This window comes from Podarcis pityusensis (genome assembly GCF_964106645.2).
Source record: "Podarcis pityusensis genome assembly, chromosome: 16".
Taxonomy (NCBI): Eukaryota; Metazoa; Chordata; class Lepidosauria; order Squamata; family Lacertidae; genus Podarcis; species Podarcis pityusensis.
Window position 1 is genome coordinate 42,358,198 of NC_138041.1, and position 13,763 is coordinate 42,371,960.

The following is a 13,763-nucleotide window of genomic DNA, read 5'->3' on the forward strand; positions in this document are numbered from 1 at the left end:
TTCTGTGTGCTGCTCTGGTTCACCAGAAGCGGCTTAATCATACTGGCCACATGACGCCGGCTCCCTCAGCCAATAAAGCGAGATGAGCGCCGCAACCCCAGAGTCATCCACGACTGGACCTAATGGTCAGGGGTCCCTTTACTTTTATTCTTGTAAAAGTAATTGTAGTTCAAGTTGTCTTTTGCTTTCCTTTTCTGTACACCACTTAGATATTTGTAGTAGGTTAGATATGGTAAGGTTGCCAGACGTCCCTGTTTCCTGGGGACAGTCCCCAGATTTACAGCTTTCTCAGCATTCACATGTACATAGTGAACAATAAGTGTCCCCGGATTCATTGAAAAAAATCTGGTAACCTTATGATATGGTCTTAAAAAAATTAAATTATGCAGAAGATTGAACAGGCGTGCTTTCTCTGTTACTCCAGGAGCAGGGCAGGAGCAGAACTGTGGGGTGCAAATTGCAGCAAGGAAGCAGATTTTGGCAAAACGTTATGAAAAACACCCTAATGTCATTGGAAGGAGCTGCCTCAAGAGATCATAGGAAGTGCCCCTCCCCATTGTCCCCCAGCAACTTCTTGCCATTTTGGATTCTTTTTACACCTTAGAGAAAGGCTTTGGGCTACTTCAAATTAAACACAGCAGGAATCCAATGGTGCACAAACCAAGGAGTTAAAACAAAATGTATCTCCCTCCCTGAGTAACAACACATTTGTTTTTGTTTACCAACTGCTGCATTCAAATCCTAGTCATCAGACAATGGATTGTGTATGTGTCACTGGAACTACGTGTCCAGATCTTGCACTGGGAACAATAACTGCCTCTCCTCTTCCTGGGCAGAGTAAAGTAAGATAGCTGGCTTCCAAAAGAGATTGGCAGGATGCCACCAGGCCCTGCTTGCGTCTCATTACCTGCTTCAGGTAGCAAAATGATGGTGAGCCTAGGCCAGTCCTGGGAGGGTTTCTCAGTCATCTTGTGCCCTCTACAGGTGAAATAAGGTTCCTTCATAATCAGACCAATCCTTTGCCTACATCAACTATGGATTGACAAATTTGTCGATTTGGGGTTTTCCACTTTTCCTGTCTTAAATTCAGTTTGCCACACTTCCAAATCAGTTTGCAATTCAATTATTTTTAAAGCCTCTCACAGAAATTTGACAGCATTGAAGAGCACGGTTCTCTTTATGCAGTGCATAGTTAAACTATGGAACTCCCTCCCACAGGAGGCAGCGATGGCCACCAACTTGCATGGCTTTAAAGGGGGATGAGAGAGGCAGAAAGCTATTGTCAGCTATTCCCCACAAGTGACACCTCTGTAGAACAGGGGAGGCTGGCATATACCATTGGTTCATCTCTATACGGACTGGCAGAGGCTCTTTCAGACAGGGGTCTTTCCCTACTGATCTGTCTGGAGATTGAACCCAGAACCTTGTGTGTGCAGAGCTTGTGTTCTGCCACTGAGCTATGGTCACAGAGGCAGCCTTCCTCTGCAGATTAGAAGTTGGGGGCAACCCTCCCCACTGCCTGCATTTTCTTCATCCATTCTGGTTGGGCCCTGTTAGAAGGGGGATAGTAGACTAGATGGACCCTTGGCTTTGATTCAACAAGGAGATCTTTATGTACCTTCTGAAACTGAATCTTCCATGCTTAGAATTCTATCACTGAATCCAAGTTGCTGAGGAGCAACAGCAGGTCTTGCTTTGGGGCTTCCCTTTGGGGCATCTGGGTGGCCATGGTGAGGATAGACTAGATGGGCATTTGGACTGCATCCAGCACAGCATCACTCACATTCTTAGTGCCCAAAATATCACAGTGTGAGCCACTTCAGGCATATCTGAATAGGGTGCAGGTGTCATTCCCACAACCTCCACTTCCATGGGATGCAGGTGTCATTCCCACAACCTCCACTTCCATGGGATGCAGGTGTCATTCCCACCACCTCCATTCCCATGGGATGCTCACCAGAGCATCAGACAGAGACCAGCCTCTCCCCCTTCCCTTTGAGCAATACCTCTGATCCAGATCCAGCCCTGCAAGCATCTGAGAAAAGACATTGAAGGTGCTCTCTCCCTCTGGCTGCTGCACCACACGGATCCTTTCCAGCAGCATTGTCTGGGCAGAGAAAAGAAGAGAGAATGCCAGCATCCATCCCATTGCTTGCCACCACTCAGAGGATGCCACTCAATGGTGGTGGTGCAATTGACTTTCAAGCTTTCCTTGGTCTACTCTAGAGTTCAGGAAGCAGACAGAGACCAAAGGAGAAGATCACAAACCTTCCACTCCTCAGCTTCCTTCTGCCATTGGTGTCCCCATCTCGTCAACTCAGAGAGAGAGAGAGAGAGAGAGACACACCACTTCCAAGGGAGGCAACAGAAGCATTACCTGGAGATGAGCAGCTGTGATGTGGCCAGTGGCGCTGAAATCCAGTGCCATGACCATGGAGAAGCGGGTGGAGGCTTTGTTGTGGCTGGTCGTCACTGTCCCAAAGGCTCTCAGCACCCTGAACATGGCCTGGATTTTCTCCACTGCAAAAATCAAGCACTCAATGTCTGTTTTCTAAACAATTTCATCTCATCCCTCCCACCTCCAGCCTGCAGACCATCATGCAATTTGCCCCAAGGAAACACCCACCATGCCCTGCACGTGCCTTTCTTAGAAACCTTGTGCCCTCCAGGCGATGCTGGACCAAGCAGCTTTGTCTGCAAGGCCAGTGGTCAGGGATGATGGAGGCCCAGAGAAAGATGTCCTGCACATGGAGGCCCCTGCCTCCTTAGCACATCACCTGCTGCCTCAAGCAAAGGCTTACCTGTGACTCGGTTGTCCATGCTCCCCACAGTGGCCACTAGGTATTCCAGGGTGTTCTGGCAGCAGGTGGTCTTGCCAGAATTGTTCCTGCCCAAGGGCATGATGGTCTGATCCTGCTGTTGCATAAGCATGCGCCAGTAGGCCCTCTGTGCCACGGAAAAAATGTGTGGGGACAGTCCATCCCGCTTGCCCTTGAATGCCTGGGAAAAGGTGAACAGAAGCAGTATGCCTGTGAGAACTTAGAAAAGACCCAGCACAGAACAAGTCATGCCTGACAAAACTCATTTCTTTTACAAGCTTGGTACACCATGGGAATGCTTTGGACATAATATATCTTGATTTGTAAGGCTTTTGACAAGGTTTCCTATGAAATTATTGCAAGGAAGCTGGTAAAATGTGGGCTGAATGAGGTAACTGATAGGTGCATCTGTAGCTGGTTGACTGACTGAACCTAAAGAGAGCCCATTAATGGTTTCTCATTATCCTGGAAAAATGTTACATGTAAGATGCCACAGTATTCTGTCCTGGGCCCTTTGTTGTTTAATGTCTTTATAATTCCTTTATGGACAAAGGAATTGAGGAGATGTTCATCAAATTTGAGAGGGGAAGCTAATGCTGTAGTAGACAGATTGGAAAACTGGGCTCAAACTAATAAAATGAATTTCAACAGGAACAAATGTAAGGTTCTGCACTTAGGCAGGAAGAACCAGATGCATAAATATAAGATGGGGTCACCTGGCTTACTAGCAATAAATGTGAAAAGGAGCTTAACATGAGTCAACAGTGTGATGCAGCAGCCAAAAAAAAAAAAAAAGCTAATTCCATTGTAGGCTGCATCCACAAAAATGTAGTGTCCAGGTCAAGGGAAGCAACAGTACTACTCTAGTCTGCCTTGGTGAGACCACACTTGGAATACTGTGTCCAGTTCTGGGCACCTCAATTTAAGAAGGATGTTGAGAAGCTAGAATATGTGCAGAGGAGGACAACAAAGAAGCTCAAGGGTTTGGAAACCAATGGATTCAACTTTGGAAGGAGTTGGAAAAAGATTCCAACTAAACATCAGGAAGAACGATCTGACAGTAAGAGCAGTTCAACAGTGAAATGGTCTCTCTTAAGAGGTTGTGGACTCTTGCTTCATTGGAGGCTTTTAAGCAGAGATTGGATGGCCATCTGTAATCATAGGCACCAACTCTAGGGGGCTGGGGTACCTTTCCTATCCCCCCCATAATTTTCCTCTCGGAGTCCGGCCCCCTCAATACTTCTCCCACCCCACCTGTGCCCGCCACCACTGCTGCACATCCCTCCTTCCTCCGCTTGCTTGCTCTTTCCCTCTGTGTGGCTTGGCATGCAGCAGCCAAGCAGAAGCGCACGGACAGGCAGGTGAGCCAGCAGAGATGGCTCCTCCCTATGGCGGGAACAGTGGCCCTCTCAGGGGCCACCCCCCAAAATACCACGGTTGCAGCCAGAGTGCTGAGCATGTCTGGTCAGTGGGTGGTGGCAGAGGAAGTAGGAGCAGGAGATGCAAGTGCCCAGCTGGCAGTCCAGGTCCCATGGGCAAGAACTGAGATTCTTGCATGCTCTTGTCCTTGTCCTTCAGAGCAGGGAGTCAACTAGACCAGGAAGGGCCAAGTGGTGGCTCCAGATGCAGAGTCATTCCTTGAAGTAATCTTATTTGGGCCCTGATCCTTGGCAACACCATAAATTATAAATGAACGATGGTAAAACATTTCACTGTAGCTTTACAGATAAGGTGCTGGAGCAGGAGTTGTTTGCAAGTGATATGAAATATGTACAATATATTCCATACCCTCCTAGATGAAAATAGGGACATTTCTCCCTCACTCTAACTAACCATCCTCAACCCCCCATTATGCCCCCCCCCCGAGCATTTCCTATCAGAAGAAGAGCAAGTGCCACCACCACTATACCAGTGGGACACAGCACACCCCCTCTACCATCCTGAGAGAACCACTTAATCTATTTATTTTATTTTATTTGGTAGATTTACAAAAAGAAAAACACACACTAATAAAGAAATCTTAGAAAGGGCCAAGATTAGACAGAGAAGCACAAAGCATTTTTTAAAAAAGGACTTTTTGCTCTCCGCTCCCGCTTTCTTCCCACCCTGCCCTCTCCCTGCTACTCAGAGTCAGCGCATCAGGGCTGGGCCTTGGCATCTGTGGCTTCTCCTCCTCTTTGCCTGCTATCCAGCAACCAAGGGAGGAGGCAGGCAGCGGTGACCATGAAGAAGCAGAAAGAGGCAATGGGATGCTCCCTCGCAGTGGTCACTGAGGCAGCACATCCTCCTCCCCAAGCTCAGCAGTGGTGGCACTGGCAAGGGAAACAGGGCCATTCCAGGATCAAATCAGAAGCTGGGATAGCTTTTGTAATTACAGGACTGTCCCTGGAAATGACGTTAGTATGATAACTGCAAAAAAAATGCCTAGTATGGATGTGGCCTAAAGCCGCAAACACTATACACTTTTAAAGCACATTCGAAGCACATTCCACCCCACCAGGAATTCTTCGGGACTGTTGTTTATTGAGGGCTGCTGGCAATTGTCTCTCGGGGGGGGGGGGGTAAACTGCAGTGCCCAGAATTCTTTGAGGCAAAGAATGTGCTTTAAGGTGATAAGAGTAGAAAATCTGGTGCATACTCAGTCTAAGTGGATTAAGAGGGAGTGCAGTTGTACAGCAATACTTCAAACACCTTTGCCCTTCCTTTGATTCCCCCCACCCAAAAAATGGCAGATTGCAGATGAAGGGGAAGCATGTTTCTGTACTGAAAGAACTTTAACAAAAACTTAGAATCATAGAATCATAGAGTTGGAAGAGACCACAAGGGCCATCGAGTCCAACCCCCTGCCAAGCAGGAAACACCATCAGAGCACTCCTGACATATGGTTGTCAAGCCTCTGCTTAAAGACCTCCAAAGAAGGAGACTCCACCACACTCCTTGGCAGCAAATTCCACTGTCAAACAGCTCTTCCTGTCAGGAAGTTCTTCCTAATGTTTAGGTGGAATCTTCTTTCTTGTAGTTTGGAGCCATTGCTCCGTGTCCGCTTCTCTGGAGCAGCAGAAAACAACCTTTCTCCCTCCTCTATGTGACATCCTTTTATATATTTGAACATGGCTATCATATCACCCCTTAACCTCCTCTTCTCCAGGCTAAACATGCCCAGCTCCCTTAGCCGTTCCTCACAAGGCATCGTTTCCAGGCCTCTGACCATTTTGGTTGCCCTCCTCTGGACACGTTCCAGTTTGTCAGTGTCCTTCTTGAACTGTGGTGCCCAGAACTGGACACAGTACTCCAGGTGAGGTCTGACCAGAGCAGAATACAGTGGCACTATTACTTCCCTTGATCTAGATGCTATACTCCTATTGATGAGGCCCAGAATTGCATTGGCTTTTTTAGCTGCCGCGTCACACTGTTGGCTCATGTCAAGTTTGTGGTCAACCAAGACTCCTAGATCCTTTTCACATGTACTGCTCTCAAGCCAGGTGTCCCCCATCTTGTATTTGTGCCTCTCATTTTTTTTGCCCAAGTGCAAGACTTTACATTTCTCCCTGTTCAAATTCATCTTGTTTGTTTTGGCCCAGTTCTCTAATCTGTCAAGGTCGTTTTGAAGTGTGATCCTGTCCTCTGGGGTGTTAGCCACCCCTCCCAGTTTGGTGTCATCTGCAAATTTGATCAGGATGCCCTTGAGTCCATCATCCAAGTCGTTGATAAAGATGTTGAATAAGACCAGGCCCAAGACAGAACCCTGTGGCACCCCACTAGTCACTCTTCTCCAGGATGAAGAGGAACCATTGATGAGCACCCTTTGGGTTCGGTCAGTCAGCCAGTTACAAATCCACTGAGTGGTAGCATAGTCAAGACCGCATTTTACCAGCTTCTTTACAAGAATATCATGGGGCACCTTGTCAAATGCCTTGCTGAAATCAAGGTAGGCTACATCCACTGCGTTCCCTTCATCTACCAGGCTTGTAATTCTGTCAAAAAACGGGATCAGGTTAGTCTGACATGACTTATTTTTCAGAAATCCATGCTGACTATTGGTGATCACAGCATTCCTTTCTAGGTGCTCACAGACTGTTTGCTTAATGATCTGCTCCAGAATCTTCCCTGGTATTGATGTCAGACTGACTGGGCGGTAATTATTTGGGTCCTCTCTTTTCCCCTTTTTGAAAATAGGGACAACATTTGCCCTCCTCCAGTCTGCCGGGACTTCGCCTGTTCTCCAGGAATTCTCAAAGATGACTGCCAGTGGTTCTGAGATCACATCTGCCAGTTCTTTTAATACTCTTGGATGCAGTTCATCTGGCCCTGGAGACTTGAATACATCTAAACTAGCCAAGTATTCTTGTACTATCTCCTTAGTTATTCTGGGCTGTGTTTCCTCTGCTGAATCATTTGCTCCAAATTCTTCAGGTCGCGCATTGTTTTCTTTATCGGAGAAGACTGAGGCAAAAGAAGGCATTGAGGAGTTCAGCCCTTTCTGTGTCCCCTGTTTGCATTTCACCATCTTCTCCTCTGAGTGACCCCACTGTTTCTTTGTTCTTCCTTTTGCTACGAACATACCCATAAAAGCCTTTTCTGTTGCTTTTAACCTCTCTAGCAAGCCTGAGTTCATTCTGTGCTTTACCTTTTCTGACTTTGTGTCTATACATGCTGGCTATTTGTTTGAATTCCTCTTTGGTGGTTTCCCCCCTTTTCCACTTAGAAGTTCTTACAGGGGCTTTGCACTCCCCTAATCCCCACCTAAATTTCACAACAGAGAAAGTAGGCAACAGGCAAGTAGGCACTCTTTACAGTACCTATCCATGCAAAGTGACCCTAAATCTCTAGATAAGGAGGGCCTCACTAGTCCAGATTGAAATCCATCTTCCTGGTCATTCTTCACACCACCTGATGACCACTGGTTTTGTTGCTGCCCGGATGGTGTTATAGGTTTGGGGGAGAGGTTTCCCCACTAAACCCTGGAAATTAATAAATGTTAGGATTTTGATTATTTGGAAAATACAAGGTGCAGAGGAATATCGAAGCAAAATGACCTCACCAGGCTAGGGCCCTGAAGAAACAATGGCCTGGTCTTTGCGGGCCATTGGGAATGCAAGAGAACTGTCCTTCCCTGTTGCCCTGAGGTTTGAATAGAGACTGGTGATTTGGAAGATCACAGCCTTTGGGATGGCTGAGAAAAGCCAGAATGATCTTGGCTGGCTGGCTGAAGGCTGCCTGGGAGAGATTGCTTTGACTCCAGTGCTGCCCTGTTGTGGGGAACAAGCCCCTCTTGAGATGACCATGCTGTACTCCCTCAATGTAGATTAAAGGTGTAAATATGTGCAATTAATCCACATTTCTAAAGGCACAACAGTCTGTGCCACACCTTGATTCTCACTGGAACACGGGCCCTGGGTGAGGGTCTACAACCCTCTGGAATCTTGTCACAGCTTGCCAGAAATTGGAAGTAGCCTCCAACTTTTGCACCAATGTTATCTAGCTTTTAAGACTCATTTTCTGCTGTATGGCAGTTGCCCAGGGTGGGCTATGCAATTATTTGTGTTGACCTCTCCTCGTCACCTGGGTGTAGAAGTCACATCCACTGCTCCTGCTCATCAGCGGCATACAGCCCCTGGCAGGTGGCTCCTGAAGAAATGCAGTCCACAGGCTGATAAAGGTTTCCTCACCCCAGTGCTAAGCAGTGCAAGAACATCCTCCGCCAAGCATCTCAGACAGCCCTCCTCATAAAAGCGTCTGGAGATGCAGGGAGGAACGTTGTGGCTGTAGCAGCAAAAGCCACGAAAAAGTCACTTATGGTGCCATAAAGGTGCACAGAGTAAGGATAAAGCTGTCATTTAAGGTGCCACAAGCCCTTGGTTTTATTTACCACCAGTAGTACAGGGGTCTGGGGTCATAGGGGATCAAAGACTTGCTTTTATTTCTGCATCAGGGTCCCTTGCTCACGCACCCTAGAGCCACCCAATCAACATGGAAGGGGAGCTTTTTGTCCATAGAGACAAAGTCTTCTCACCCTCTGTGCTGCTCAGAGTGATGAGTCAACCACTGAGGATGGGCTCCAAGGAGAAGGTGCAACAGAAGAACACCGAGAAGGAGTTGTTCCATGTGCTCAAAAGCTAAGTGTTTAGAACACAGAAAACGTTTTCACGAGAATGGTGTGAAAGTTCTGTTACATACAATGGAACTTGAAGAAAATGCAATTTAAGTCACTCTGAAAGGAGATAATGGAGCATTCCAAATGATTTGCCCATGTGCATGTCTGGAAAATAGCAGAGCTAGCTGAAAGGCAATGCATTGTTGCAATGCATCTCTAATTATTTTTATGATTGTGTAATTATAAGACTATTGTGTAATCTTAGAAGGGGGCATGGCTATGACCACCATGAAGGGTCTCTGCACTTCTGAGTGTCATTACATCACTGGTTGCCACAGGAAAGGGCAGGTCTCCTCTGCCAGGCAATTATCCTAACTGGGTAGAGAGGTCCTTGTTAAGCGATGCCACCCCAGACTCAACCCCGTACCTTTATTGAACAAGTGGAAACAGAAGACGATGGTTCGATGGCGATCAGATCAGGACCACTGTGGGTGTAAAGCAGCTGAGACTGGTACCGGCGGCACAGAGTGTGGATGACGCTTGACTCATTCAGGCTGACTAGGGAGGCCAAGTCTTCGGCGTAGTCAAATTTTGAAGGATTGGTCTGGGGGATAAGTGTTATAAGAGCTCAACACAACGCTGCCTGCCAACCATGGTGAAATTGCTGTTCACATGAGTTTGCTCCCACTCCCTCCCCCACCCCCACAATTTTAGGAGGGGAGAGGATTCTTGTGCTCAGATTCTGCTTGAGGGCTTCTCATTGGGGCATCTGGTTGGCCACTGTGAGAACAGGAAGCCTGGTCTAGAAGGGCCAGCAGACTCTTCTTATGCTCTTCTTTCTTTGTGGCAGAACCAGCCTGCTCCTCTGCCTGTATTCTTTCAGACCAGCTCCCCCTCTCCTACAGACTGCCTGGGCTTCATTCAAAACAGCTGGCAAGGGTGGGTGGGTGGGAGGCAAACAACCTCTGCTCATCATTTGCATGGTGGAATGTGCCCTCAAACTGCCCTATCACAATGGGCAACAGGATAGCGTCCTCCACCACATACCTAAGGGCATGTTTAGGAAGAAGACTGCTTGGAGGCACCCAGCACCTCCCCATCACCTTACCCTACTTCATAGCAGGGCTAGCCCTGAAAGTCAGGGACTGTGAGGAAAGCAAGGGGACTCCTGAGGAGAAAGCCTCCCCAGTCCAGAGGCAGCCCATGTATCTGAAGTAGGCAAGGAAGGTGCCTCAGAACTAGACCAAGTAGGGATGGTTCGCTGCAGCCATGGGCTCTGCTGGAAGCTTGAGGAAGGGAGAGGCACAACAACTCACTCTCTGGACCTTTTCTTCATCCACCTCCATGATCGAGCCATCAGCTTCCACTCGGACTCGGACTGTCCCTGGAGGCAGCTCAGGAGTGCCCTCATCTGGCTTCAGTTCAGTAGCTGCCAAAGGGGGGGGGGGATGGAGTAGTGAGAGGGAAATGACTCTTCAAATACTTGAAGGCTCTTTGTTCTCTCCTCTTTGGCTTGGCCACAGATCAGTGGCAGTCCAAGGGCCTTTCTTGTAGACAGAAAGTCCTCAGGTTCAGTTCCCAGAGTCTTCAGGTTGGGCTGGAAATGCTCCTGCCTGACCTGGGAGAGCCACTGCTGCCAGCCAGCAAAGGCCAGCCTTCACCAACTCCATCAGCTCCAACCAGCACACTGATGCTGGCTGGGGCTGATGGGAGTTATAGTTCAAGCTCTCTGGAAGACAGAAGGTTGCAGAAAGCTGGTGTAGACCCAGATAGACCAGCTGTTTGACCAGCTGTGTATAAGGCAGTCTCTCAACACAGGGGCTCCCAAGGCCCAGTGGTAGAGCATCTGGCTTTCATTGCATGCAGAAGTTCCTGAGTTCAATTCCCAATGGCATATCCAGGGAGGGCTGGGAGAGGCTCATGCCTGAAACCATGGAGAGTCACTGCTGGTCACTGTACAGAATACTGAGCTAGATGGACCAAGGGTCTGACTTGGTATAAAGCAGCTTCCCATGCTCCTAAACTCTCCCCTCCTGCCATCCTCAGGTCATGGATAATCTCATGCAACTCTACACATTCTGCACCCAGTGGGACCATTTCTGTAGCCATTCTTTCCTGTTCCTCCTTGGTCACACCTTTTCTGCCACCACTATCCCTTTAATAGAAGGAGAAGCCTCTGCTGTAATGCACCCCTATTCACACACATGATCATGTGCACTATTGTGATCTGGAGCACATGCACCACCAACAAAGAGCAGCTTCCCACCTTGACATTCTCTCACCCTCGTAGCTACAAAGTGTAAAGGCTGGAGAAAACCACGGCCACCTTACCAAGAGTGAATCCATCTTTTTGTAACAGCCAAACTTTCTCTGTTTCATACCAGACATCATGGTACACCTGGGTGAAGGAAGGAAGAGTGAGGAAGGGGAATAATTGTGCACAATAGTTGTGGATCATTTTTGCTTTTCATCCAAATTCATTCATCTGTCAGGGATCTCCCACAGTCAAAGTTATTCCTTCCTGATTTGGTCCAAATGTTCAAAGCAATCTCAGATTTGAGATGGCTGAAGATTTGACATTCAGTGAAAGAATCTTCACTCAGTGAGGGAATGAATGAACCAAGGAGAGGAAACAAGCGGGATTTCTACTGCAGAGGTTCCACTTTGAAAACCAGCATAGCTGAGACAGAACTCCAAATTCCAGGGAAGAAAAAATAGCCATGCAAGGAGAAGTTAGGAATCTTTGGGAGGCCTTGTCCAGGACACATGCAGAGTGCTCTACACTAGGTAAAACCACCAAGGGTGCAGGATGAAGCCCTTCCCCAGCAAAGGGATATACAGCTGAAACCCTAGGAAGTGGGCCCATAACACCGAATTCAGCATCAACCTCACCTTGTCCGAATCTGTGCTTTCTCCAAGTTCTTCTTTGTTTTCTCCTGTCAACACTTCCTTAATTTCCTCTGGTTTCTCCTTCATTTCTGCTACTGGAGATTCTTGCTTTCTTTTTCCTCCCTTCCGAGACAGTTCCTCTTCCATTTCTCCCTGTTCCACCTTCAATTCTGCTAATACTTTCTCGGTTTCTACATGCCTCTCTTTGGGTTCTCCTGGCTGCTTCCCACTGTCTGTGGCCTTTTCTTTATTTTCTCCAAGCTCTTTCCCCTTCCCTGTAAATTTTGTCTTATTTCCTGGCTTGCTCACAGCCTCTTCCTTGGTCCTCATTTTCCAATTCTCCTTTCCTGGGCTTTCAAAGTGTTTGTTCCAGAGTAAATGGCCCTTCTTTTCATGTTCTGTTCCAGACCCAGGTAGATCCTTAGCACTGCTGCTTTTGATTTGATCTGGAGCTGCAGGAACTTTAGGAGGCTGAGATGCATCCAAGTGGACCTCCTCGCCCAGTGTTGGAACTGCTGGTGCTGATTTTGGAGTGGCCGGTGCTAATTCAGGCACAGGCAGTACTGGTTGCTGGGTGTGGCCCCTCTGGGCAGTTCTCTTGAAAGGCAAAGGCTTCCTTTCTGGAATCTCAGACTCACCTTCCACTCCATGCTTCTCACCATTCAATCGTCCTTGCAGCAGCTGTCCCTTGTTGGCCATGTCCTCTCCCACTTCCAAAATGTTGGTGTCCCTGATTACAAACTCCTGCACGGGCCCGTCAACCTGCTTTCCTGGAGGCTGGGAAACAAACACACACTCAAGGACATTAGCACCAGAGGAGTCAGTCATGCCCATTTCCAAACAAAGCAGAGGGGTGTTTCCTAGAGTGCAGCAGCATCAGTTGAGACATGGTCATCTCAAGGGCCTTTCAAAGGTATTTGTGTCTGGTAGGGTTTGTTGCCTTTAAATAGGTTATATTAGATTCTTACAACATATTACAACATCATGCACACATAATAATAAAATATCCCATACCAGTCCAGAAGATGGAGTTAAGGCCATACATCCAAAATAACATCCAGATTGCATCATACTGTGAGTTCCTATCCCAGACAACCATTTGTACAGAAAGCAATATTCAGTTTATGCCAACCAAGACATTTTATAACGTGAGGGGAGCCGTCTAGTTTCATTTTGTTACTGTGTGTCTATACTGTTTGGTATAAAGCTATACCAAACAGTTACAAAGGAGTCTTTATGCCTCAAATTTTGTGCCAATTTTTCCACAAGTGCTATTCCCATATTTTATTGGACCAGTCTGTCGAAGAAGCACTCTCTGAATTCTTCCAGTATACTGTATAATTATCAGCCTGGTATTTGGACTCAGCTGGGTCCTCCTGCCAGAAATTAAGTATTTCATGGTCATTGCACACATTACACAGGGAAGACCTGGATTTGCCAACCAATGTGGGCACCTAACAGGCCACTGAAGCCAATCACTGTTCACTGCTGAGAATTCATGTCCATAGTGGGTCCATTGTGTTCTCTCTACATTTTTAGATGTATATCCAAAATGGTGGTGTGTGAAGGGACCTGGAGGCCATCTCCTTTAAAAGTTTGTGTACATCTTATTTGTGAGTTTCAGTGGAAAGTAAGACATAAATTGGCAGGGGCTAAACCAAGGCATGCCTTCTGACCTTCTCAAAGTCTGGCAAAAGCTTCCCTCTTGTAAAGGGTTTTTAGGGCATGATCCTGCTTGCCTCTCTGCTTGATAGATGTTTCAACATCAAACCAGTGTAACTGTAGCAACTGGCTGACTTGTCATTTGATATGGTGGTTATGATTTTATCACTGTGAGCTACCCAGAATAGCTATTTGGACTGGGGGGGGGGTAGGGTAGGACATACATTTTAGCCATTGACATTAATTTCCCTAAAAATTAATGCAAGGTGATGTGATGTCAGCACTAGGTAAAGGTAAAG

The 13,763-nt window shown here is 47.3% G+C and overlaps 1 protein-coding gene across 1 annotated transcript in view; it reads right to left on the minus strand.

Annotated features, from left to right (window-relative positions):
• Positions 1-13,763, minus strand: part of MYO18B (myosin XVIIIB) — a 300,711-nt gene that overhangs the window by 232,142 nt on the left and 54,806 nt on the right. Inside the window, exons 5-11 of the mRNA XM_080986568.1 lie at positions 11,806-12,579; positions 11,245-11,311; positions 10,230-10,342; positions 9,341-9,517; positions 2,802-3,000; positions 2,378-2,520; positions 2,007-2,107 (exon numbers count right to left, since the gene is read on the minus strand). Of these exons, the coding sequence (XP_080842694.1) occupies positions 2,007-2,107; positions 2,378-2,520; positions 2,802-3,000; positions 9,341-9,517; positions 10,230-10,342; positions 11,245-11,311; positions 11,806-12,579 (1,574 nt within the window). The remainder of the gene's footprint in view (positions 1-2,006; positions 2,108-2,377; positions 2,521-2,801; positions 3,001-9,340; positions 9,518-10,229; positions 10,343-11,244; positions 11,312-11,805; positions 12,580-13,763) is intronic.